This window comes from Phocoena sinus, chromosome 18, assembly GCF_008692025.1.
Source record: "Phocoena sinus isolate mPhoSin1 chromosome 18, mPhoSin1.pri, whole genome shotgun sequence".
Classification (NCBI taxonomy): Eukaryota; Metazoa; Chordata; class Mammalia; order Artiodactyla; family Phocoenidae; genus Phocoena; species Phocoena sinus.
Genome location: NC_045780.1, coordinates 23,827,219 through 23,854,489, shown reverse-complemented (window position 1 = coordinate 23,854,489; position 27,271 = coordinate 23,827,219). Strand labels below are relative to the sequence as shown.

Below are 27,271 nucleotides of genomic sequence, written 5' to 3'. Positions count from 1 at the left end.
ACATGGAAACAACCTAAGCGCCCATCATCGGGTGAATGGATAAAGAAGATGTGGCACATATACACAATGGAATATTACTCAGCCTTAAAAAGAAATGAAATTGAGCTATTTGTAATGAGATGGATAGACCTAGAGTCTGTCATACAGAGTGAAGTAAGTCAGAAAGAAAAAGACAAATACCGTATGCTAACACATATATATGGAATTTAAGGGAAAAAAATGTCATGAAGAACCTAGGGGTAAGATAGGAATAAAGACGCAGACCTACTGGAGAACGGACTTGAGGATATGGGGAGGGGGAGGGGTGAGTTTTGACAGGGCGAGAGAGAGTCATGGACATATACACACTAACAAACGTAGTAAGGTAGATAGCTGGGGGGAAGCAGCCGCAAGGCACAGGGATATTAGCTCGGTGCTTTGTGACAGCCTGGAAGTGTGGGATGGGGAGAGTGGGAGGGAGGGAGACGCAAGAGGGAAGACATATGGGAACATATGTATATGTATAGCTGATTCACTTTGTTATAAAGCAGAAACTAACACACCATTGTAAAGCAATTATACCCCAATAAAGATGTTTAAAAAAAAAAAAAAAAACCAATGGTGTGGTTCTCACGGTAATCCAGGCCATAAATTATGAGTTCCAAATTAAGACAACAGGGACAGAAAAGAAAGGACAAATTCTACAAAAACGTGGAGGACAGAAATAAGAGAGTTACAAGAAATAGTAGGAGGTAGGCTATATTAATATAGAATGAGTCAAAGAAGGGGGGAAGATTACTGGTGACTATCATTTAAGAGCATCAGAATGAATATGAGGTCAGTTTTGAACCTACTGGATTTGAGATACACTGTGGCACATCTAGCTGTGATGCTTAGGAGGGAGGAGTTGAAAGCAAACCAGAACAGAGACACTTTGTTTTTAAGATGAGAGATTTCAGTATGATTATACCCCAAGAGAGAAAAACAGAAACAACAAGAAAGCTACAGGAGAGGGCTTCCCTGGTGGCGCAGTGGTTGAGAGTCCGCCTGCCGATGCAGGGGACACGGGTTCGTGCCCCGGTCCGGGAAGATCCCACGTGGCCCGTGAGCCATGGCCGCTGAGCCTGCGCATCCGGAGCCTGTGCTCCGCGGCGGGAGAGACCACAACAGTGAGAGGCCCGCATACCGCAAAAAAAAAAAAAAAGCTACAGGAGAAAAGGAGGGTTAACGGATGGAGCAGCAATGTTCCCGGGGAGATGGAGGAAAGATGGGATGGGAAGCACAGGTGGGAGAATCCATCATAGCAAGAAGGGAGAGCACTCTCTTATTCCTGCTGAGATGAGACGGGGGCAGAAACAGCAAAGGAAGAGTAAGGAAACAGAAAAATATAGGTACTTCCAGCCTTGTGGTCTTTATTCACTACAAGGTGGGAAATGAGGTCATGTGCTGAAAACGAAAGGTGACGATAAGAAGAATGTGAAAGGAGGAAGATGTCGGTAATTAGAGATGAGCCTAGACTGCAAAGGAAAGTGCTGTGCACTAGGAATTGTTAAAGACCCAGCTGGGAGGGAAGCCCAGCAATCTCGTTTGACAGGAAGAGCCAGTGTGTTTTTTCTCCAGCAACCCAGTTCATGTGGGTTTATTTAATTTAGAAATAAATTAAACCAATCCAATTCATGTGTAAAATAAAAATCCTCTCTGCCTTCCACACAAGAGGTTGATATAATAGTAGAGTCAAATGAATTAGGGCACTTCTTTACATGTATAATTAGGTCAGGGCACCCTTTTTCACTGCTTACTGAGCGCTACCCATTGTACAAAGAGATTTGCACCTATTGTATCCTTTAATCCCACCAGTCCCATTATTATACCCATTTTACAGCTAAGGAAAGTGAAACGTAAAGAAGCTTACAGCTCACCCTTTTTTTTTTTTTTTTTTTTGCAGTACGCGGGCCTCTCACTGTTGTGGCCTCTCCCGTTGCAAAGCACAGGCTCTGGACGCGCAGGCTCAGCGGCCATGGCTCACGGGCCCAGCCTCTCCACGGCATGTGGGATCTTCCTGGACCGGGGCACGAACCCCTGTCCCCTGCATCAGCAGGCGGACTCTCAACCACTGCGCCACCAGGGAAGCCCTAGCTTACCCTTTTAGTACTACATCTGCATTTCAGAGATATCATTAACATCCCCAAATTATGGGATTAATTAATGGTGTCAATTAATGGGACCCTACTGCATTCCAACAACCAGAGGCTTAATGCCCACACCAGTTCATCCACAAAGAAATGCATGATGTAGGAACCATATTTCTGGGAAATACCTGAAAGTTTTGTTTTGTTCCTTGAAAGTTTTCAGAAATGGAAACTTTTCCCAGTTTATAAAAACAATATTGAAATAATTTCCTTCATGTTGAGTTTTATTCCTAAAACTGTTCTTAAACCGTTAGCCCTCGCTAGTACTTGTTTCCTAGAAATAAGCAACAAGTGTGATTTCTTAAAAACATGTATATGGGGCCTCCCTGGTGGTGCAGTGGTTAAGAATCCGCCTGCCAATGCAGGGTACATGGGTTTGAGCCCTGGTCCGGGAAGATCCCACATGCCACGGAGCAACTAAGCCCGTGCACCACAACTACTGAGCCCGCGCTATAGAGCCACAACTACTAAGCCCATGAGCCACAGCTACTGAAGCCCATGCGCCTAGAGCCGTTCTCCACAAGAGAAGTCACCACAATGAGAAGCCTGCAAACAACAATGAAGAGTAGCCCCCACTCGCTGCAACTAGAGAAAACCTGCGCACAGCAACAAAGACCCAACGCAGCCAAAAATCAATTAATTAATTAAAAAAAAAAACATGTATATGGATGCATCTCTGCATCTAATATGCATACCTTGTTTTCTATGCTAATAGGAAATGAAGTAGGTACAAAGTAGCTCCTACTTCATTTTATAACATTAAAACGAACTAATGATGCTTCTCAGTGTCTACGTAATACACCGTGACCTCCAGGGCTCCACATAACTTCATCAGCTTTATGGCTTTATAGTTTACTGGAAAGAACAAGGAAAGGCTTCGTTTGCCACTCAGATCCCTAGCTGATTTCTTGCCCTTTCTGAGGTTATGATACCCTAAGAGGTTGGGAGAATCAAATGAAAGAATTTGTAAACTATATAGCCCTATATAATATGATTTCAAACATATGAGGGTCAAAGGCAGAAGAAGATGAATCCAGGAGGTAGGGAGGGTCTCTGACATGGAATTGGAGATTTTTATTTTTTAAGCTCGTGGGCATTATGAAAGTCTGGAAAAAAAATCAAATTATTAGTCTGCCATACAGATCTCCAGGAAGAGAAATTAACACACTATAAAACCACATGAGTTGTATTAGTTTTCTATTGCTGCTATAACAACCATGAACTTAATAGCTTAAAACAACATAAATTTGTTAATAATCTTACAGTTCTGGAGGTCAGAAGTCCAAAACGGGTCTAACGGGGCTAAAATAATATATTGATGTTGAGGGAAATTGGCAGACTCCAGTACCAGTAGCAGCTGTTATGTCCACAAGGCTTTTAGGTAGCTAGCAATATAAGTCCCCTCCCAAGACTACAGCAGGGTCTTTACTTCTTCCTACCCCCACAATAAGGACTCTATTTCCAGAATCACATCTTCTGTTTGCATGCTCTGCTATCCTAAGATGTCAGTCATCTATTTGTTCAGTGTAGAAGTTAGGGGTACCATAGCTATGGTTTTGTAGCTCCTACCCATAGGTTTAGTCTCTTTTATCCAACGGCTTTTCTCTGCTTCAAGCCAACAATGGCAGGCTGAGTCTTTCTACTGCTGTACCTCTTCATGCTCTCAATCTTTTCTCTCCCTCTTCCGAGTTAAGGACCCTTATGATAACACTGGACCCACCTGAATAATGCAGGATACACTCTCTCTACTTGAAAGTAAGTTGATTAGCAACGTCAATTCCACCTGCAAACTTAGCTCCCCTTTGCCATGTGACAGAACATCTCCCTAGGTTCCAGGGATTAGAATGTGGAAGAGGAGGAGAGGGGGCATTTTTCTGCCTACCACATGGGTCGTAATCTATTTTTAAATCAGTAAGTATCAGACGCATAATGTGCCGGATAATTCATAAAATCCTTGCCCTCGCTGCCAAGCCCTCTGAAGCTTGGTTTGGGAATGCGGCAGGGCCGGGGGCGGAGGCAGTGAAAGGAGGACCTCTTTCCTTTCGGGGCAAAGCAGTGGCATGCTGATAAGCTTACCAACCAGCTCTAGCAGGGAGGAGGAGGGGAGGTTGATTTGCAGCATTTACCAATTTCTGTGGTGAAAATACTCCTCGTGCTCAGTTTCAGTCTACCAACATGAACTCCGCTAGCCCACAGAATAGAACAATCCACTCTCATGAGCCAGTACAAGGAGGCCCCAGGACACCACTGGAAGAATACATAACATCAACGTACTCTAATGTAGGGAATACAAGTTTAACTGAAGCATCCCAGTGCCCTCTCCAAAGTTCCCCTTAACCCACAGGGTTAACATCCTGGATCCCACTGACACGGTCAGAGGCTAAAGAGCTGGCTGCCTTTCATACCTTTGTGCGTATTAAGGACCCATATGTGCTGGCAGGGAGTACAGTTTACTCTCCCCGCACCCACACACAGGTGGTGACCAATCAGAAAGAGACCCAGTGTTCCCTGGTGACCCCTCCTGGGAGAGGACAAACTGAAGGTCAAGGGGGATTAAGATCAAGAGGCCAAGTTAGAGGTTCTCGGGTGGCAACAGGCTCTTGGATTCGACTTGGCTAATAGTTCCTGGACAGCAGCCATTTGCCTGAGGGGGACAGTGGTATTTTGTAAGCTGGTGTCCATGTGTGTGTTTGCTGTGCATTTTAAGGAATAAATGCTCCATAAGCACAGCCATTATCGCTTCCCTCGGCCATTTTCACACTGGCAATGTGAAGTATGCTATTTCTAGGTGGCTAATGTCCATTTTTCTTTTATCTGACACAAGCTATTAAATGGGCTCACGTTTCGTATGAAAGGCAACAGATTTATATACAACAGGGAGAGCTAGGTCAGGGTGGCAGTCCGGGCCAATTAGCCAGAGAAATCAAGTCTGTGGAAGGACCAGAGTGGGCTGCTGCTTCTCTTGTAAGGCAATTTAGATTAATGCTCCTCAAACCGGTATGTATACAAGAATCACCTGGGGAGCTTGTTAAAATGCAGGTTCTGTTTCAGAAGGCCTGGGGTGGGATTTGAGATTCTATATGTCTAATAAGTGATATCAAGGCTGCTGGTTCAAGGACCACATTTTGAATGGGATGGATCTATACGTAGCAACGCCCTCTCCCTACCTCTCACTTTTGGACAAATTTATACCAATAATCATTACACTTGTCAGGTTAGAAAAGCCAACCCAGTTAAGATTTCTGTAGTTAATGATTGATGTACATCTGGTGTTATAGTATAACTTGGAAAGGGAGGGAATGCTGCTTTTACTCAATGTTAAAGAAAACTGTTTCAGCCACTAACATTTCTGAATAGTATACATAACTTGACCAAAGAAAAAATGAGATATAAATGACCCACAAGCCAGCTAATAATGGGTATTAAATGACAACGAATAAATCACTTTTAGGATAAGAGTCTACAACACAATTCTTTAGGATCTGCAAGCCCCTTAATTAAATTTGATGACTTTCTTAGTTGCACCTGAAATACAGAATGATTATGCTATATAAAGAGAATACCTTCTCTACAATCACAAGACTGAAGTGTGAACCTTCCTTTGCAGGAAAAAATGGGGCAGGTGTGGGGTTGAATGGAAAAGAGTGAGGAATAGAGAGGTAGAAAGAGAGAGAAAGACAGGTTTTGAAAAGTTATTATGAGAATTTTTTCAGTGAAGGTATAATAGCTGATGACTTGGAAGTGAACTGCTGAGTCAAATTTAGTAAACAAAGTGCCTATACTCTTTTTTTTTATACCTCCAGCATTTCAATTCCTCATGTATAAGTCCAGTCTTATCTCCACCCCAGAGCCTACATCTTTACAGATGTAGCATCTCTACATCTACACATGTTCCCTGCCTTGAGAGACAAGGAGGTGGGGCTTACAGACTCATTTTACAGGAATAGTTCAGAGAGGGGTAGGGGCCTGTCTAAGGTCACACAGCACAACAGGACACCTTGCAAGAAAGACTTAGTTTGCTCCCCAGCCAGGTAGAGAGCTCCTCAGGGAAAGAAAAGACTAACACTCTTGCACATTCCACAAGCCATCAGCTTTGGGCTTCACTAACTCTAGTAAAAATATCTATTGCTTGGTAACCAGGTTTAAATTTTGACCAACACTCAATCTTTAAGAGGAAAAAAAGAAAGAGAAGGATGAAGAGAGATACGGACAGCAAGAAAAAGAATTGTGTTTTCATGACTTAAACCTGCAGCAGATGTCATACTTGGTCAAAGGTACCATGAGTCAACCTCTTGCCCCCAGACCTCCAACACTTAAAACCTACTATAGCTTAGGACTTTGTGGGGGATGAGAGCAGGAGGGGGGGTAATAGGGATAGAAGAACAGTACATTCTTCCTTCTCTAGCAGTTGAGCATTTTTAAGAGATTTTCCCCCCAAGCCCCAGAAAGAGTATCAAAACTAAAAACATCAGTTTGAGGTTTGAAATAGATCATATCACTAATACTGAAATGTAAATGCATGCTTTTTCTTTATCAGTGAGAGACGTATGTTCACCTATTTAACACTCACCCTGGAAAATTCAATATTTGGATATAAATATGATGGTGTACCACTGGTGGCCATTGTTACTAACTGCTGTGCCTTCCGGCCAAATACACAGCTACTCCTTTGATCACTTACCTGGGAGGCGAGAGAGTGTGATGACAAAGAACTCTAGCTCTGAAATCAGTCAGACTGGATTCAAACCCTACGTCTATTTACTGGCTACGAGTCCTTGGGCAAGTTATCTAAACCTCTGTCAGTTTCATTTGCAAACTTGGGTAATAAGAATATTATACACTTCATAGGCTCTTGTGAGGATTAAATACTTTGTATATGAACAGTGTCTAGGAGATAACCTGGCACATCAGAAGCCCTCAGTAAATGCTGACTCACCATTCTCTCCAATGTCTTACCTTTTGTCTCTGAACTGCCTTCATTTTTTGGATTTCGGCTTCTTCAGCTTCCCTCTTGATTCTTATACATTCTTCTCTTTTAAGCTAAATTGTATTGAGATTACAGAAGACAAAAAGCAGTTACTATTTTTCAGTCTGAACCAATGGAACACAAAATTATGATGAAAGGAAGAGCTCCAAGATGGCAGAAGAGTAAGACGTGGAGATCACCTTCCTCCCCACAAATACATCAGAAATACATCTACATGTGGAACAACTCCTACAGAACACCTACTGAATGCTGGCAGAAGACCTCAGACCTCCCAAAAGGCAAGAAACTCCCCACGTACCTGGGTAGGGCAAAAGAAAAAAGAGAGACAAATGAATACGGATGGGACCTGCACCAGCAGGAGGGAGCTGAGAAGGAGGAAAGGTTTCCACACACTAGAAGCCCCTTCGCGGGTGGAGACTGCGGGTGGTGGAGGGGGGAAGCTTCGGAGCCACAGAGGAGAGCGCAGAAACCGGGGTGCAGGGGGCAAGGCGGAGAGATCCCCGCACAGAGGATTGGTGCCAACCAGCACTCACCAGCCCGAGAGGCTTGTCTGCTCACCTGCGGGGGCAGGCGGGGCTGGGAGCTGAGGCTCGGGCTTTGGTTGGAGCGCAGGGAGAGGACTGGGGTTGGCTGCGTGAACACAGCCTGAAGGGGCTAGTGCGCCACGGCTAGACAGGAGGGAGTCCGGGAAAATGTCTGGAGCTGCCGAAGAGGAAAGAGACTTTTTCTTCCCTCTTTGTTTCCTGGTGTGTGAGGAGAGGGGATTAAGAGCGCTGCTTAAAGGAGCTCCAGCAACGGGGAGGAGCCGCGGCTATCAGCGCAGACCCCAGAGACGGGCATGAGATGCTAAGGCTGCTCCTGCAGCCACCAAGAAGACTGTGTGCGAGCACAGGTCACTATCCACACCTCCCCTCCCAGGAGCCTGTGCAGCCCGCCACTGCCAGGGTCCCGGGATCCAGGGTCAACTTCCCCGGTAGAACGCACGACGGCCTCTGCCACAGGCCCGCCCCGCACTCCGTGCCCCTCCCTCCCCCGCGGCCTGAGTGAGCCAGAGCCCCCGAATCAGCTGCTCCTTTAACCCCGTCCTGTCTGAGCAAAGAACAGACGCCCTCAGGCGACCTACACGCAGAGGCGGGGCCAAATCCAAAGCTGAACCCTGGGAGCTGTGCGAATAAAGAAGAGAAAGGAGAATCTCTACCAGCAGCCTCAGGAGCAGCGAATTAAATCTCCACAATCAACTTGATGTACCCTGCATCTGTGGAATACCTGAAGAGACAACGAATCACCCCAAATTGAGGAGGTGAACTTTGGAAGCAACGGTATATTTTTCTTTTCCCTTTTCCTCTTTTTGTGAGTGTGTATGTGTATGCTTCTGAGTGTGATTTTGTCTGTACAGCTTTGCTTTTACCATTTGTCCTAGGGTTCGGTCTCTCCATCTTTTTTTTTATATATAGTATAGTTTTTAGCACTTGTTATTATTGGTGGATTTGTGTTTTGGTTAGGTTGATCTTTCTTTTTATTACTTTAAAAAATATATTTTTAATTATTTTTTATTTTAATAACTTTTAATTTTATTTTATCTTCTTTCTTTCTTTCTTTCTTTCTCTCTTTCTTTCTTTTTCTCCCTTTTATTCTGAGCCATGTGGATGACAGGCTCTTGGTGCTCCAGCCAGGTGTCAGGGCTGTGCCTCTGAGGTGAGAGAGCCAACTTCAGGACATTGGTCCACAAGAGACCTCCCAGCTGCACATAATATCAAATGGCGAAAATCTCCCAGAGATCTGCATCTCAATGCCAACACCCAGCTTCACTCAACGACCAGCAAGCTACAGTGCTGGACACCCTATGCCAAACAACTAGCAAGACAGGAACACAACCCCACCCATTAGCAGAGAGGCTGCCTAAAATCATAATAAGGTTACAGACACCCCAAAACACACCACCAGACATGGTCCTGCCCACCAGAAAGACAAGATCCCGCCTCATACACCAGAACACAGGCACCAGTCCCCTCTACCAGGAAGCCTACACAACACACTGAACCAACCTTAGCCACTGGGGACAGACACCAAAAACAACAGGAACTACGAACCTGCAGCCTGTGAAAAGGAGACCCCAAACACAGTAAGTTAAGCAAAAGCAGAAGAAAGAGAAACACACAACAGATGAAGGAGCAAGGTAAACACCCAGCAGACCTAACAAATGAAGAGGAAATAGGCAGTCTACCTGAAAAAGAATTCAGAATAATGATAGGAAAGATGATGCAAAATCTTGGAAGTAGAATGGACAAAATACAAGAAACGTTTAACAAGGACCTAGAAGAACTAAAGAGAAAACAAACAGTGATGAACAACACAGTAAATGAAATTAAAATTCTCTAGAAGGGATCAATAGCAGAATAACTGAGGCAGAAGAACGGATACGTGACCTGGAAGACAAAATAGTAGAAATAACTACTGCAGAGCAGAATAAAGAAAAAAAATGAAAACAATTGAGGACAGTCTCTACGACGGTCTCTGAGACATTAAATGCAGCAACATTCGAATTATAGGGGTCCCAGAAGAAGAAGACAAAGAGAAAGGGACTGAGAAAATATTTGAAGAGATTATAGGTGAAAAGTTCCTTAATATGGGAAAGAAAATAGTTAACCAAGTCCAGGAAGTACAGAGAGTCCCATACAGGATAAATCCAAGAAGAAACACACCAAGACACATATTAATTAAACTATCAAAAATTAAATACAAAGAAAAAATATTAAAAGCAGCAAGGGAAAAACAACAAATAACATACAAGGGAATCCCCATAAGGTTAACAGCTGATCTTTCAGCAGAAACTCTGCAAGCCAGAAGGGACTGGCAGGACATCTTTAAAGTGATGAAGGGGGAAAACCTACAACCAGGATTACTATACCCAGCAAGAATCTCATTCAGATTTGACAGAGAAATTAAAACCTTTGCAGCCAAGCAAAAGCTAAGAGAGTTCAGCACCACCAAACCAGGTTGACAACAAATGCTAAAGGAACTTCTCTAAGCAGGAAACACAAGAAAAGGAAAAGACCTACAATAACAAACCCAAAACAATTAAGAAAATGGTAATGGGAACATATATATTGATAACGACCTTAAATGTAAATGCTCCAACCAAAAGACATAGACTGGCTGAATGGATACAAAAACAAGACCCATATATATGCTGTCTACAAGAGACCCACTTCAGACCTAGGGACACATAAGACTGAAAGTGAGGAGATGGAAAAAGATATTCCATGCAAATGGAAATCAAAAGAAAGCTGGAGAAGCAATTCTCATATCAGACAAAATAGACTTTAAAACAGTGACTATTACAAGAGACAAAGAAGGACACTACATAATGATCAAGGGATCAATCCAAGAAGAATATATAACAATTGTAAGTATTTATGCACCCAACACAGGAGCACCACAGTACATAAGGCAAATACTAACAGACATAAAAGGTGAAATCAACAGTAACACAGTCATAGTAGGGGACTTTAACACCCCACTTTCACCAATGGACAGATCATCCAAAATGAAAATAAATAAGGAAACACAAGCTTTAAATGATACATTAAACAAGATGGACTAAATTGATATTTATAGGCTATTCCATCCAAAAACAACAGAATACACTTTCTTCTCAAGTGCTCATGGAACATTCTCCAGGACAGATCATATCTTGGGTCAGAAATCAAGCCTTGGTAAATTTACAAAAATTGAAATCGTATCAAGTATCTTTTCCAACCACAACGCTATGTGACTAGATGTCAATTACAGAAAAAACTCTGTAAAAAATACAAACACATGGAGGCTAAACAATACACTATGTAATAACCAAGAGATCACTGAAGAAATCAAAGAGGAAATCAAAAAATACCTAGAAATAAATGACAATGAAAACATGAAGACCCAAAACCTATGGGATGCAGCAAAAGCAGTTCTAAGAGGGAAGTTTATAGCAATACAAGCCTAGCTTAAGAAAGAAGAAACATCTCAAATAAACAACCTAACCATACACCTAAAGCAATTAGAGAAAGAAAAACAAAAACACCCCAAAGTTAGCAGAAGGAAAGAAATCATAAAGATCCGATCAGAAATAAATGAAAAAGAAATGAAGGAAATGATAGCAAAGATCAATAAAACTAAAAGGCTGGTTCTTTGAGAAGATAAAATTGATAAACCATTAGCCAGACTCATCAAGAAAAAAAGGGAGAAGAGTCAAATCAATAGAATTAGAAATGAAAAAGGAGAAGTAGCAACTGACACTGCAGAAATAAGAAGGATTATGAGAGATTACTACAAGAAACCCTATGCCAATAAAATGGACAACCTGGAAGAAATGGACAAATTCTTAGAAACGCACAACCTTCTGAGACTGAACCAGAAAGAAACAGAAAATATGAACAGACCAATCACAAGCACTGAAATTAAAACTATGATTAAAAATCTTCCAAGAAACAAAAGCCCAGGACCAGACGGCTTCACAGGCAAATTCTATCAAACATTTACAGAAAGCTAACACCTATCCTTCTCAAACTCTTCCAAAATATAGCAGAGGTACGAACACTCCCAAACTCATTCTACGAGGCCATCATCACCCTGATACCAAAGCCAGACAAAGACGTCACAAAGAAAGAAAACTACAGGCCTATATCACTGATGAACATACATGCAAAAATCCTCAACAAAATACTAGCAAACAGAATCCAACAGCACATTAAAAGGATCATACACCATGATCAACTGGGGTTTATCCCAGGAATGCAAGGATTCTTCGATATACGCCAAGTCAATCAATGTGATACACCATATTAACAAACTGAGGAGAAAAACCATATGATCATCTCAATACATGCAGAGAAAGCTTTTGACAAAATTCAACACCCATTTATGAGAAAACCTCCAGAAAGCAGTCATAGAGGGAACTTACCTCAACATAATAAAGGCCATATATGACAAACCCACAGGCAACATCGTTCTCAATCGTGAAGAACTGAAACCATTTCCTCTAAAATCAGGAACAAGACAAGGTTGCCCACTCTCAGCACTATTATTCAACATAGTTTTGGAAGTTTTAGCCACAGCAATCAGAGAAGAAAAAGAAATAAAAGGAATCCAAATTGGAAAAGAAGAAGTACGCTGTCACTGTTTGCAGATGACATGATACTACACATATAGAATCCTAAAGATGCTACCAGAAAACTACTAAAGCTAATCAATGAATTTGGTAAAGTAGCAGGATACAAAATTTATGCACAGAAATCTCCTGCATTCCTATACACTAATGATGAAAAATCTGAAAGTGAAATCAAGAAAACACTCCCATTTACCATTGCAACAAAAAAATAATAAAATACCTAGGAATAAACCTACCTAAGGAGACAAAAGACCTGTATGCAGAAAATTGTAAGACACTGATGAAAGAAATTAAAGATGATACAAATAGATGGAGAGACATACCATGTTCTTAGATTGGAAGAATCAACATTGTGAAAATGACTATACTACCCAAAGCAATCTACAGATTCAATGCAATCCCTATCAAACTACCACTGGCATTTTTCACAGAACTAGAACAAAAAAATTCACAATTTATATGGAAACACAAAAGACCCCGAATAGCCAAAGCAATCTTGAGAAAGAAAAATGGAACTGGAGGAATCAGGCTCCTGGACTTCAGACTATATTACAAAGCTACAGTAATCGAGACAGTGTGGTACTGGCACAAAAACAGAAATATAGATCAATGGAACAGGATAGAAAGCCCAGAGACAAACCCATGCACATATGGTCACCTTATCCTTGATAAAGGAGGCAAGAATATACAATGGAGAAAAGACAGCCTCTTCAATAAATGGTGCTGGGAAAACTGAACAGCTACATGTAAAAGAATGAAATTAGAACACTCCCTAACACTCAAAATGGATTAAACACCTAAATGTAAGGCCAGACACTATCAAACTCTTACAGGAAAACATAGGCAGAACACTCTATGACATAAATCACAGCAAGATCCTTTTTGACCCACCTCCTGGAGAAATGGAAATAAAAATAAACAAATGGGACCTAATGAAACTTACAAGGTCTTGCACAGCAAAGGAAATCATAAACAAGACGAAAAAACAACCCTCAGAATGGGAGAAAATATTTGCAAATGAAGCAACTGACAAAGGATTAATCTCCAAAGTTTACAAGCAGCTCATGCAGCTCAATATCAAAAAAACAAACAAGTCAATCCAAAAATGGGCAGAAGACCTCAATAGACATTTCTCCAAAGAAGATATACAGATTGCCAACGAACACATGAAAGAATGCTCAACATCACTAATCATTAGAGAAATGCAAATCAAAACTACAATGAGATATCATCTCACACCAGCCAGAATGGCCATCATCAAAAAATCTACAAACAATAAATGCTGGAGAGGGTGTGGAGAAAAGGGAATCCTGTTGCACTGTTGGTGGGAATGTAAATTGATACAGCCACAATGGAGAACAGTATGGAGGTTCCTTAAAAAACTAAAAATAGGGCTTCCCTGGTGGCACAGTGGTTAAGAGTCCGCCTGCAGATGCAGGGGACACTGGTTCGTGCCCCGGTCCGGGAAGATCCCACATGCCACGGAGCGGCTAGGCCCGTAAGCCATGGCCACTGAGCCTGCACGTCCAGAGCCTGTGCTCCGCAGCGGGAGAGGCCACACCAGTGAGAAGCCCACTTACCGCAAAAAAAAAAAAAAAAAACTAAAAATAAAACTACCATACGACCCAGCAATCCCACTACTGGGCGTATACCCTGAGAAAACCATAATTCAAAAAGAGTCATGTACCACAATATTCATTGCAGCTCTATTTACAATAGCCAGGACATGGAAGCAGCCTAAGTGTCCATCAGCAGATGAATGGATAAAGAAGATGTGGCACATATATACAATGGAATATTACTCAGCCATAAAAAGAAACAAAATTGAGTTATTTGTAGTGAGGTGGATGGACCTAGAGTCTGTCATACAGAGTGAAGTGAGTCAGAAAGAGAAAAACAAATACCACATGCTAACACATATATATGGAATCTAAAAAAAAAAAAAAATGGCCATGAAGAACCTAGGTACAACATGGGAATAAAGACACAAACCTACTGGAGAATGGACTTGAGGATATGGGGAGGGCGAAGGGTAAGATGGGACAAAGTGAGAGAGTGGCATGAACATATATACACTACCAAACGTAAAATAGATAGCTAGTGGGAAGCAGCCGCATAGCACAGGGAGATCAGCTTGGTGCTTTGTGACCACCTAGAGGTTGGGATAGGGAGAATGGGAGGGAGATGCTAGAGGGAAGAGATATGGGGATATATGTATATGTATAACTGATTCACTTTGTTATAAAGCAGAAACTAACCCACCATTGTAAAGCAGTTATACTCCAATAAAGATGTTAAAAAAAATTATGATGAAAGGCAAATTACAGTATTTTTTGTGCTATAGCGCGCCATGATTATAGGTTGTTCTTCAAGCTACTTAGATCACAGCGGATGGTCAGGACACATTTGCTGCCCATGAAATTTTTTGTGTTTCTTCCTTGGTCTCCGTCTTTCTGTCTCCTCTGTCCCCAACCCACCTCCACCAGGTTGAAGAGAAGAAAGGGCAGATACTTTTTGCTAATTATAAAACTCAGAGTTTACTGTTTAAAAAAAAATTGATGGAATATTAAAAATTTTTGTAGTACTTTCAGGACTGGAATGGAGTAAACAAATCCATGTTCTTGGAAAGTGAATATTCTAAACATAGTAGAGACTTAAACTAGGGGGGAAAAAAAACCCTTTACCAAAGGTCTCACTGACTGATAGACAGCTTGGGTGAGAATTTGCAGTATTTATCCCTTCACTTCTCACATCCTGACTTCTTTGATATCTGAGACTTTCTTTTGCAGTTTGTTTGAAGGTTTTATGCTTTTGGTAAAGTTACTGTGTTATTTCATGGTTACTTTCAAAGTGCTGGTACTCTAATTTCTTGCCAAATTTAAGCTAAAAGAGATGGATTCTGACCTTTTTCTGGTATTTAGATTGTATCAGTTCAAGTTGTTGTCTCTGCCTGACTTCAACCTCTGACTGGTTTCCACCTAAGGGAAAAAAAAAGTCATGAAGGTGAAACATGAACGTTAAGCTGAATTGTCAGCCATCAAAGACTAATTAAATACATGATAAGTCTACACCATGAGTTTCTTTAACATTGTCATACCCCTGGAAATAAGGACATAACTGAAACCGAGTTCCTCTGCTGAGTTTATGATTAACCTCTCCACCCAAAACGTTACTCCCTTTCTTGTCCAACACCTGTTCTCCTCAAGGTTAAGGAGTATCAAAGAAAAGGGGGAACTGTAACTGAGCAAGACCCTATGGGTTCTTCCCGGGACAGACCCCTCTCCTGTATCCTCTGCTTTAGCTCCTCCCTGAAGTACCTAGAGAATAGTACCTGATGCACATTTCCTGAGTTGTTTTACAGATGCTAAAACCAACATCAAATGGAAGATGTAACCACGTGATGGCCATGAGCACACAGCCATGCATAAAAGAGAAAGAGCTGGACAGAAAGATAAGGCCATATTCCCCCAAGAAGAGGACAATGCTACTAAGGTTTTTCAACCACGTAGGTATTCCAGTTTTTCTTTAGACTGAAATCACACCTGAAGGTCCATGCTAAATAATAAGAGATAGTGCTCTGGAAATTCCAGAACATTCTTTCTGCTAGAGTATGACCATTCCTTAACCTAATAAAGATGATGATCAGTGATGCTTCCAATGTTTTTCTTCTTCTGACTCTATTGCCCTGTATTCAAGTAACGAAAGCTCAGGAAAGCCTCAGAGGTCTTGCCATGAGACGAGTATACAGTCTTTATAACGCAGTTTTTAAAAGTACAATGGGAATATTCTAATTAAAATTGATTGTCAATCCATACTATTTATTGTTCTTTTCTTTAGGTGTTCAAGAGAAAAATATGGATGTTAGGTCATTCGTCTGCTCTCTCTTAAACCTATAATAACTGGGGGCCAGAAATCCTTGCAATTTGACAATCATCTAAGAATTACTGTTTAGGGATTTCTCAGTGTTTATGCAAGCTTGGCGTGCATATTTTAAAGATTCCTTTGAAATAATTCTCCGGTGAATTGGTCACTAAAATTGTCAGTTCTCTGAAAGATTCACTTGCACAGAAGATGCAGTAAAACAACTGCATTCATCATAGTTGCTATAATTGAACAGATAAAGACACCACAGAGACTTCTGAGTCCCAAAAGCTCTATAATACCTGTTTGGTCTTGGCCCTAAGGAAAGAAACAGTGAGGGCTATTGAGGCTTTTGTCTAATGTTACAGGCACTTTCAGTATCTCCTAGAACCATTCCAATATTTTACGGGGTAGAGGAATAGAGGAGGAGTTGAGAATTTAAAAATGGAGACAGTTGGACGTTCCTGGCGGTCCAGTGGTTAAGACTCCATGCTTCCACTGAAGGGGGCACGGGTTCAATCCCTTGTCAGGGAACTAAGATCCCACATGCCACGTGGTGTGGCCAAAAAATTTAAAAATTAAATTAAAAAATAAAAATGGAGAAAGATGGATACGCATTTGTAGGTTTTCTTTAAAACTCATCTCAAAGTTTAAAACATTCTAGAATTCTTTTCTACTTGCTACCCTCTTCCCCCTTGACCATTCCTAGGTACACCATATAGCAGAACTCCTGCTCTTTTTTGGTTAAGGCCCCAAGACAGTAGGCACCAACAACTCCAAACCCCCAAGGCAAGTACTTGGCTCCCTAGGCAGGACCTGCAAGGGTATAACTGAAAACCAGTTTGGGGAACCTTAATTGGCAACTACCTTTAGTCTATAAAAGAGGTTAGCTACGTCAAAGAAAGGTAGAAATCAGAGAAAAGATGTCTTTGTGAATTTCATCTTCTCTGTGTATGTGTTTGGGGAAGGAGGAATCTTCACATCAATGTAAGTAAGAGAGGTTTAATGAAAATCACTTGAAGGGCTCAATCTGTGTCCCCAAGAGACTGAGGGACCTCGTGGACCCATGCTTAGGAAGGTCAGAACAAAAAGGCACACGGCTGTTGTCATATGGCTACTCAGACTGGTCATAAAGAAAAGATGGCTGCAGGGCAAGTGGCCTGTATTCCCAGAGTTTGTGGGAAGAATGCACAAGTGTTTCCTGCACTCCCAATCTGGTTGTCATGAAAGAGAATGCCAATCTAACGTCATCTTAAAGGGACTTGCCCTGGATTTCCCGGCAGTCCAGTGGTTAAGACTCTGCACTTCCACTGCAGGGGGCGCGGGTTCGATCCCTGGTTGGGGGACTAAGATCCTGCATGCCGCACGGCATGGCCAAAAAACTTAAAAAGGGCCTTGCCCATGTGGGCCACCCAGAGGTACAATGGAGCTCTACAGAGATGGTCCAGCTACCAAGAGCCAGCGGTGAAGCCAAGCACTGCCAGCAGGAAAAAGTATCATATCTATCAAGGAAGTCCAGGTGAGAGATGGCTGGCGGGCAAGGAGGGACTCTGAAGAACTCCAAGAACCCCAGGGATGAGATGCACAGTAAACACACACCAAAACTTGAAGAAACTTGGATTGGTGCACTATGGACCCTAACCTCTCCTTCTCCCTTTCACCCATGAGGGGTCAGAATGTGGGAACAGTGGAGTCAATAGTGAAAAATTCAGCCACACCCCATTTCCTTTGCCCACTTTCTATCCAAAACAGACCTGGGCTGGAGCAGGGAAGAAGCTTTAATCTCTATCAGTAACAGAGTTTTGATCAGTATTTAGGACTAAACTTAATTACTGAAATGACACTGTTTTTATGCCTAGAATTAGCTGGACAACTTTATTGTTTGAGAAATACCAAAAAAATCTAATTTCATCCAAAGAACATAAGAAAAAGTAGACCCACATAGCTGATGTGAGGGGGCCAGTTAGGAAGGACAAAGCTGTCTCCAGGTTGCACCCCTCAAATGCAGCTTACTCAGCAAAAAGGTGACACGAGATTAACCCCTCTAATGAAATACAGTGGGATGGTGATGATACTACTATTACTTGCACTCACTAAATGATTACCAAATTAGGTTATTTTTACCTACATCTTGGAAAAAATACTTCTTGACAACTACTATGAGGGACTTCCCTGGCAGTCCAGTGGTTAAGACTCTGCACTTCCACTGCAGGGGGTGTGGGTTCAATTCCTGGTAGGGAAACTAAGATCCCGCATGCCACACAGTACAGCCAAAAAAATAAATAAATAGATAAAAAACACTGTGAGAGTAAGTGGCCTCTGACTCGTAACACATTTGTGTGAACTAAATCTGTGGGAACTGTGTGTCTAGCCCTTTAAGCTCTCAGCTGCTACTGGAAGAGAAAAGAGAAGATGTGAATGATTCCCATTAGAGGGCTTCCCTGTTGAATTATTCAAACACCAGGCAAAGGCAGCACAGACAATTCATCACACTGCCACGTGTTCCAGAGGCCCAAAAGTCTCTATTTGCGAATTAAAACACAGGCGATGTTCTCTTTATACCCACCCTGTGTCCCCAGCCCACTCGCATCTTACGTGTTGGAATTGACTCTCCATTCATTCTTTTTCCCATAACCAGTTAACTGCCATGATTTATATGCTTGTGATAGCACTAATCAGGATGGGAACAAAAGCTACGACAGGGCATATGCAGCGCCCCAGGTAAGATTTCTTCAGAGCTGATCAACTAAGAGGCTCTAAATTATTTGGCAATTAAGCCATCCTTCTACGCCCACATAACTGTGGCATCATCCGTTTGCTACTTGCAGAAAATCAGAGACAACAGTATACCTGCATACTTTTGACTTTAAGTGCATGTTTCGACATTAAATGCATTCCATTTCAAGCAGCACAATGGTCCAATGACCTATAACGTACATTGAAAGACAGATGTGGGCAAGGTGCTAACAGGATCCTTGGGTGGCCCTGTCCTTCCGCATTCAAGCAACTGGCTTGCTGGCTTACCTAGCTGCATGGGTGCCAGGTTAATGGGCTTCGTCCTTTGTTGCTCCTTCCACCTCTTCAGGTCCTCCAGCTCTTTTGCAGCCACTAAGCCAGGTGAGAAATATCAAATCATCAATTATTGGAGCATGAAAAGGGAAATGCTCCCTTGAAAGCATAACAAACCACCATCAGATGGACAATTAACTACATGCAAGCATGAGTGGACGAGATATCCAGGAAAGGAAGACACCACCCACCCAGTCCTCACCCCTTGGAGTCACCCTAAGGCACTTTCTCTCCAAGAGTCTGCACAGAAGATTCAAATTTGAAAACAGGGGCTTCCCTGGTGGCACAGGGGTTAAGAATCCACCTGCCAATGCAGGGGACATGGGTTCAAGCCCTGGTCCGGGAAGATCCCACGTGCCACGGAGCAACTAAGTCCGTGCGCCACAACTACTGAAGCCCATGCACCTAGAGCCCTTGCGCCTAGAGCCCGTGCTCCGCAACAAGAGAAGCCACTGAAATGAGAAGCCCGCACACCACAATGAAGAGTAGCCCCCGCTCGTAGCCCCCGCTCACCGCAACTAAAGAATGTCTGCGCGCAGCAGCAAAGACCCAACGTAGCCAAAAATAAATAAATTTTTTTTAAAAATTGAAAACAACCTGAACTCCTACTAAATAAAGAAGTTCAGTTTTTCCTCCCACTCTGGCATTTTTCAAACCCTATATCATTTAATGTTAAAAGTTTCCTATAGAGAGTGTGTGCAAAACATTCATGTGTCAATAAGAACTTTTCACACACAGTAAACACAAATCCCCATAAAATTCTAATGTCCGTATTCACTTTATTTTAAATATTCCCCAAGCTTAATGTAACCACGAGGAACGAGGCCTCTCAGATTCCTGGCACTTGGAAACACTAGGCTGAGCCTACTCCATGTAGAGCAGTGCTCATTCCCCAAATACACACTGACTGGCAGCAGGGGGCGCCAGAGATACTAGTTCTGTTCTTCCAATGTGTGCCCGAATCTCATTAGAAGTGATTATTTCAAACGTCCATTTATAATATTTTTTAATTATTAGAGGGGAAAAAAACTTTCTGAAACATCTCAAAAATCCAGACTGCACTGAGGCTTAAATTCCTGTTAACTATTTAAATCAAAAACTTGTAAAATGCCAGAATCTTTGGGATTCCGTTGGTCACCTGCAGGCAGCGCCCACAGTCACTGTGTTAGCATAGCTGTGATTGTCATACTCTGCACAGACTCCGATGTACCACCCAGGGGCCTACCTGTCCAGTGGAGACCTTTACAGAGCTGCTTTCCTGCTGTGCCCTATGTCCATTGGTCATTACAAAATTAAATTTCCTATTAAGTTCAAGATAGGAGAGCACAGAATCTCAGTGCTAGCCCCACGGTTGACTTGAACAAGCCTCAGAACTTCTTTGTGAATTAAATGAACTTTAGTTCTCCTTCCAACTCTAAGGTATAATACTGTAACTTTAAAGGGTAGCATTTATTTTACTGTACAACTTCAGTTAAGCATGCTATATGCCCAGTAGGTACAAGGAGCACAAAAACAAGTAAGATGTAGCCCCTGCCCTCAAAGAGCTTATAATCTAAAGAAGGAAAGTGAAGTCACGAATAAAAACAGCTGAGGGTAGACTCTGATAGTTACAAAATTATGGGAACACAGAAACTGACAAAAAATATTCCATTAAGAAGGAATGGGACAGGGACTTCCCTGGTGGCGCAGTGGTTAAGAATCCGCCTGCCAATGCAAGGGACACAGGTTCGAGCCCTGGTCCAGGAAGATCCTGTGGAGCAACTAAGCCCATGCGCCACAACTACTGAGCCTGAGCTCTAGAGACCACGAGCCACAACTACTGAGCCCATGTGCCACAACTACTGAAGCCCACACCTAGAGCCCATGCTCTGCAACAAGAGAAGCCACCCAATGAGAAGCCCAGGAACCGCAACAAAGAGTAGCCCCAGCTCACCGCAAGTAGAGAAAGCCCACTCACAGCAACAAAGACTCAACGCAGCCAAAACTAAAAATTTATTAAAAAGGAATGGGACAGGTCTAGAAAGAGACAGATTATTTTATAATCTATTTCATATATGACTTGTCTCTTTCAAAAGTGTTCCAAGTCCTGTAAGGACATCTGCAGTGAGCTGAATTTTACAGGAACTTGATAGCTGTGAAACTGTTTAAGCCCAACAGAAACCTCAGGTTATAACCATGCAATGAGCTCTGCTATTAACACAGAGAAACAAATTTAGAAGCACTAAAATAGAATAATTTTAAAAGGTATAATTAAAACTGCCAAAGTTGGGCTTCCCTGGTGGCACAGTGCTTAAGAATCCACCTGCTAATGCAGGGGACACGGGTTCGAGCCCTGGTCTGGGAAGATCCCACATGCTGGGGAGCAACTAAGCCCGTGAGCCACAACTACTGAAGCCCGCGTGCCTAGAGCCCGTGTTCCGTGACAAGAGAAGCCACCGTAGTGAGAAGCCCACGCACCGCAACGAAGCGTAACCCCCGCTCTCTGCAGCTAGAGAAAGCCCACGTGCAGCAACGAAGACCCAACGCAGCCAAAAATAAATTTAAAAAAAAATTATGAATAAAGTAACAAAAACTGTAGTTTAAAAACAAAAAAAAAGAAAATGGGAAGTATTTTGAATGGTAAATAATATACATACTCCGTTGCATCTCATTTCTTCGTTTTTCGTTTGGTATTATCAAGGTATATGCACCTGTGCTAGAATGAAGAGAAAAATTGGATTATCTTGAGAAATTATTAATGCGTATAAAGCACCATACATTCTTTCTGATAATATACTGTATTTATGATCATCACCATCAAATAGGTACTAGGAAAGATAATATTCCTTTTAAGACCCAGGTGTGTTCTCCAGGAGCTTACAATCTATCTGGTAAACTAAAACAAGTGCACACGGCCACATATGGAAATATAAAGCAGTTGATGGAGAATGACAAGTGACTTCTTCAGGGTCAGCTCTTGGTAAACTGTCTTTGTAGGGATCCGCTATGCCTCCAGGTGGCGCTCATGGGCACATCCCTTTGAGATGACTGGCCTTCTCTTCCATGTCACCCACTACAGGAGTACAGGAAACACTCACACATTTTTGGCTCCCACACACTGGGCGTAGGGGCCATTTGCAATGCAATGCAATGCAGCCACCTCCTCCTGATGACCCATCTGAGTGGCCAGATGGCCACAGTCTTGTGTTTTGGGGCTTTGACTTCTAGGCAGGGGTCTGCTGGGCCCCTCATTCTCCTGGGGACACGGGTCGAGCATAATCAGGAGTTCAGAGAAGTAAGGAGTCACTTCAATCCTCTGGGGTGGGGGGGGGTGGGGAGCGGGGACCAGGGAAGACTTCACTTAAGCAAAAATATTCACCACTAAGGTTCAAGAAGTTGTTACAATATTGTGAGCTTTTGAGGGCAGAAACGGTGCTTGAGGGATCCATATATGCCCAGCCCCTGGCACAAAGTAGCTGCTTGATGAATGTGGGCTGAATTGAAATGAAATGATGCCAGAGACCCAGTCCATGAGTCTGTGCTGGGGGGTGGCTCTTTGTGATGTTACACGTAGTCCCACAGAAGTATGAATACTTCATAGAGCAGAAACATAAGCACAGCAAGACTGCAGCGTACATGTAGGTACAGTGTGAGGGGAAACGTTACGGATAAATACAATCAGCTTATAAATGTAGGTCTTTTTAAAAAAATCCCAGATACTCTTAGAAGTCTTTGTCCCACATGGAACATACAGTTTCAAAGGACAAATTAGCAAAGATTGAACAGTAGAGGCCAAAAGCTCTGATTAACAGAAGCCATTTCTTCCTTATGTCATTTTCCTAGCAGTAAGCCTTCAGCCAGCTTCAAACTGGGCTTTGATTTTCAAGTTGCACATGGGAGGTGTGCGACCACCTCTGCATGCAAACAGGGCTGCTGGATGCCCAATTACCGAACGTATATCAGCAGACTTTGCATGTGTAGCCTAGCACGCGTACAACGGGATGAATACAAAATTAGGAGGCTGCCGCTGGAAATTAATCCCCCGTCCACTGCATATTCTTTGTTCACCCTCAGAAAGATTTTTCACCCCTCAATTGTCCACAGTTTATAGAAGCTTAGGAGCTTCAGTTCTGTGGGTAGTACCTGCAAACTTGAGTATCATGCAATAGTGAGCCATTCTTCAGAGGCTTAAAGATGAAACGAGACACTGGATTTAAATGCCAACCATAAAATGACTGCAGAATCATCGATGTCCATTAACATTGTGGTATGGAGCTTCTCACCATACCAGGGATTTGACTACACGGCAAATCAGTAGTTCTTAAACTTCAGCACGCATCAGAATCACTTGGAGGGCTTGTAAAATGTTGAGTTTCTGATTCAGTAGGTGTGGGACGGGGGGCATCTCTAACTTGCATTTTTAACAGTTCCCAGATGATGATACTCTTGACCTGGGGACCACACTTTGAGAACCAGTGCTGTAGATCAATCAAGCTGTCTTCAAACATCTGGACTAAAAGGGAATTGAGGGATTAATAAATCATTGATAAAGACACAGATGTTAAATCGTATGCCAAAGATCATGAGGTTAATTAAGCAATAGTGCTGAGACTCAAACCAAGCACTTCTGACTTAGACCAGGTGGGTGTCTGGAGCTAAGTATTCAGCTCAATGTAGAAAACATAAAATATGACTGTCCTTAACTTCGGCCTCTTAACAGACTTCCAAACAAAGTAAATCTACTTAGCCAAGCACCCCATTATGGACTTGTTATGTTAGGGGCTTATGAGGCATGAGGGGAGATACAAAAAAACAGACACCAACCCCTTTAACAGAGCTTACACTTTAATTAGGAACAATTCATAAAACCACCAGAGCAGACCACAAGGATATTCAAACAAGCCTCAAAGTGGGATGATGGAAGTAGTCAGAGATGCAAGGTGGAAGGGAGTCAGTGAGACCCCAGAGGAGTAGAAAATTTCAGAGAATAGCAAGTTGAGGCTTAAAGGATAGGATCTCAAGTGGCAAAAAGGGTTTCTGTGCTAGCACTTTGCTAAGAGAAGCTTCACAGAGAATTTTCCAAGTTCCATGAATCTCTCTTACGAAAATATCAGGAAAGGTTTGAAAAGAAAAAAGTTTGTAAAAGATTTTATTCTGCAATATCTAATCTGATTAAGTGTGACAATATCACACTAGAATCTTTCTTCTTAGGAATAGTTCTGTGGTCAATCTATGGCCAACATGTGTAGCCGACAAGTACCCAGACAATACAGGGCCGTGAAAAAAGCGGGAGAATTATCTAGCCTTGAAATCAGAGGCTTTTAATCGAAAACATTTAAACGTAACCCCAGGCTCAAGGACAGTGGTCCCAGTAATAAATGTTTTATGTTAGAGAATTCCCTAGCAACCTTCTTAGCGATATTTTATTGGCTGAAAAGGTCAAATCTGAAATATAATATTCAGAAGAAAGCATTGTCAAATAATGGAGCCTCTATTCCTCTTCCTTCCTATAGGAAGAGGAGCTTAAGTCTCAGGATCGGCTTTTTATTTTTTAATATCCTGTAGCAGTACATAATGCCTGGGTAGATACAAATATTCATCCCTTCTCTCTTAGCTTTCCCTTGACATGAATAACAAGTATAACTTGTTATACTTGTTATTCATGCTTTCAGCCAAGTAGTTTCCACCCACAGCAAGGGCCTCTGCTGTTTTAACCTCCATGTCATTCCTTTCAACAGCCTGACTCTCTTTTTTTTTTTTTTCCGGTACACGGGCCTCTCACTGCTGTGGCCTCTCCCGTTGCGGAGCACAGGCTCCGGACGCGCAGGCTCAGCGGCCATGGCTCACGGGGCCAGCCGCTCCGCGGCATGTGGGATCTTCCCGGACCGGGGCACGAACCGGTGTCCCCTGAATCAGCAGGCGGACTCTCAACCACTGCGCCACCAGGGAAGCCCCCAGCCTGACTCTCAAAGCTACTGATGGAAACAAGCCCAACCTACCTGTATTTAGTATTCTGGTCATTTCCTGATTAAGCAACATGCAAGCCACCGAAATCAACGTATATCTTTGAAAATGAGTTTCCTTAATCACCTCATTGAAATTTAATGCAATATGTCCATTTGTACGATTATTTTCACTTTCCAACAGCACACATCCATGAGATACACTAAGGGAGAACGTATAAAGAACAGCGTAAGACAGAGGGAGAAGTGTTTTTCTGTACCATATATTTCTTAACTATATATATTTAAGAAATCTCTTCCTTGTGAGGTCTCTCCTGAGCCACACAACTGCCTCTCTGTGCACATTCTTGTGCATTTTTATAAGGTCTCATCAGTAAGCACTCTATGAAAAAAATGGTATGTGGAGTCATGAAAAATATCTCGGCCGGCTGAAAGTATCACATAAATACATCCTGGTGTGTACAAACTGCAGCAGATGTAATTTAAATTTCTAATTAGGAACAACCCTGGTTTGAGTAAAAAAGAAATGTACTCAAGAGCAAAAATTCAGAAAGAGATTAAGTGACAAACAGATAATTTCAAGCAGAATAGCAGACACATAAAGTCTACTGTCCTACAAAAGATTGGTTTGAGGTTTTCATAGTTCAAGAAAATCTTATCCTTGGGTGTAATTGAAACAAAGGAAAATTTCTGGTTAATCAAAGGCACTGGATAGAGATTTAGATTCTAGATATGTTTTTCTATATTGTTTTTTTTAATACTGTCTTCAACATAGGACTCTGAAGCTTACTGTTTTTAACCAACATGAATCAAACCTTATGAGGCACTCAGGTTTGCAAAACTTCTTTATAAACAGACCATATTCCTAAGAGAAAAAATACCAAGATCAGACTGAGTAAATCATCCTTGTCCCCTAAGCCCGTCACAGCAGCCCTGATCCTGCATTCCACATCTCTGGTGCGGAAGGACTAATGAATTCTCTTTGGTCTCAGAGCCTGCAGAGCCCCAGACATAGTCTGCACGCCCAAGAGACTGATGTGAAGCTGGTTAGTTCTATAACTCACAGCTTCTGTTGGAGGGCGGAATAGATGCCCAGAGGGCTAAACAGACACCCAGAAGGAAAAGACAAACAAGAGACCACCAGGTCATCAGGGCCTTTGTTCATAGGATACCTTTATGGAAAGTAGAAAGAGGTATACACACACACACACACACACACACACACACACACACACACACACACACATCCATCCCAGGATCCTCACATAGGCCCATGGTTTAGTGAGAGGTGGTAAATTTATGCAAATTAGAAAAAAGTGCCCCTTCTGCCAGGTGGAGGTAACCCCACACTAAGGCAAATGATTTGGTACGTATTTCAGCTTCAAATTACTACCTTAGCCAGGAAAGTCTGTATAGTTACCAACTGGCACAATCATACAGGATAGACCTGAAAGATGTGCTTCTTCACTTGAAACACATACATGTAAATGATACAAGCTATGAAAAAAGAAGCAAGAGCGTTTCCCTGGTGGTGCAGTGGTTAAGAATCTGCCTCCCAGTGCAGGGGACACGGGTACGAGCCCTGCTGGTCCAGGAAGATCCCACATGCCGCGGAGCAACTAAGCCCGTGTGCCACGACTACTGAGCCTGCGCTCTAGAGCCTGAGAGCCACAACTAGTGAAGCCCCAGTGCCTAAAGCCCATGCTCCGCAACAAGAGAAACCACCGCAAAGAGAAGCCTGTGCACTGCAACAAAGCGTAGCCGCTGCTCACCACAGCTAGAGAAAGCCTGTGCGCAGAAACGAAGACCCCACGCAGCCAAAAATAAATAAATTAAATAAATTAAAGATAGTGTATATGTGTCGATCACAATCGCCTTAAAAAAATAAATAAATAAAAATAAGTTCATCTATTAAAAAAACAGCAAGAAAGATTCACTGCAAAGATACAAAGAATATATATGAAATATAATATCATAGAGGGTCACCATATTTATGAGGGCAAAAAACAGTGATGGAAGTAGAGATGGGGACCAATTGGTAAGTATACTTTCAAAATGGATTAAATTGCTTCCTCAGTAAATGTAACTACAA

The 27,271-nt window shown here is 42.3% G+C and overlaps 1 protein-coding gene across 3 annotated transcripts in view; it reads right to left on the bottom strand.

Moving 5' to 3' along the window:
- The window catches only part of EPSTI1 (epithelial stromal interaction 1), a 100,690-nt gene that overhangs the window by 61,846 nt on the left and 11,573 nt on the right, over nt 1–27,271 (bottom strand). For 2 of the 3 annotated variants that reach the window (XM_032611037.1, XM_032611036.1), the window contains exons 2-5: nt 21,874–21,932; nt 19,193–19,276; nt 15,212–15,285; nt 7,125–7,208 (exon numbers count right to left, since the gene is read on the bottom strand). In XM_032611037.1, the coding sequence (XP_032466928.1) occupies nt 7,125–7,208; nt 15,212–15,285; nt 19,193–19,276; nt 21,874–21,932 (301 nt within the window). Of the gene's footprint in view, nt 1–7,124; nt 7,209–15,211; nt 15,286–19,192; nt 19,277–21,873; nt 21,933–23,359; nt 23,786–27,271 lie in introns of those variants that run through there. The other variant, XM_032611038.1, reaches the window with a different exon arrangement.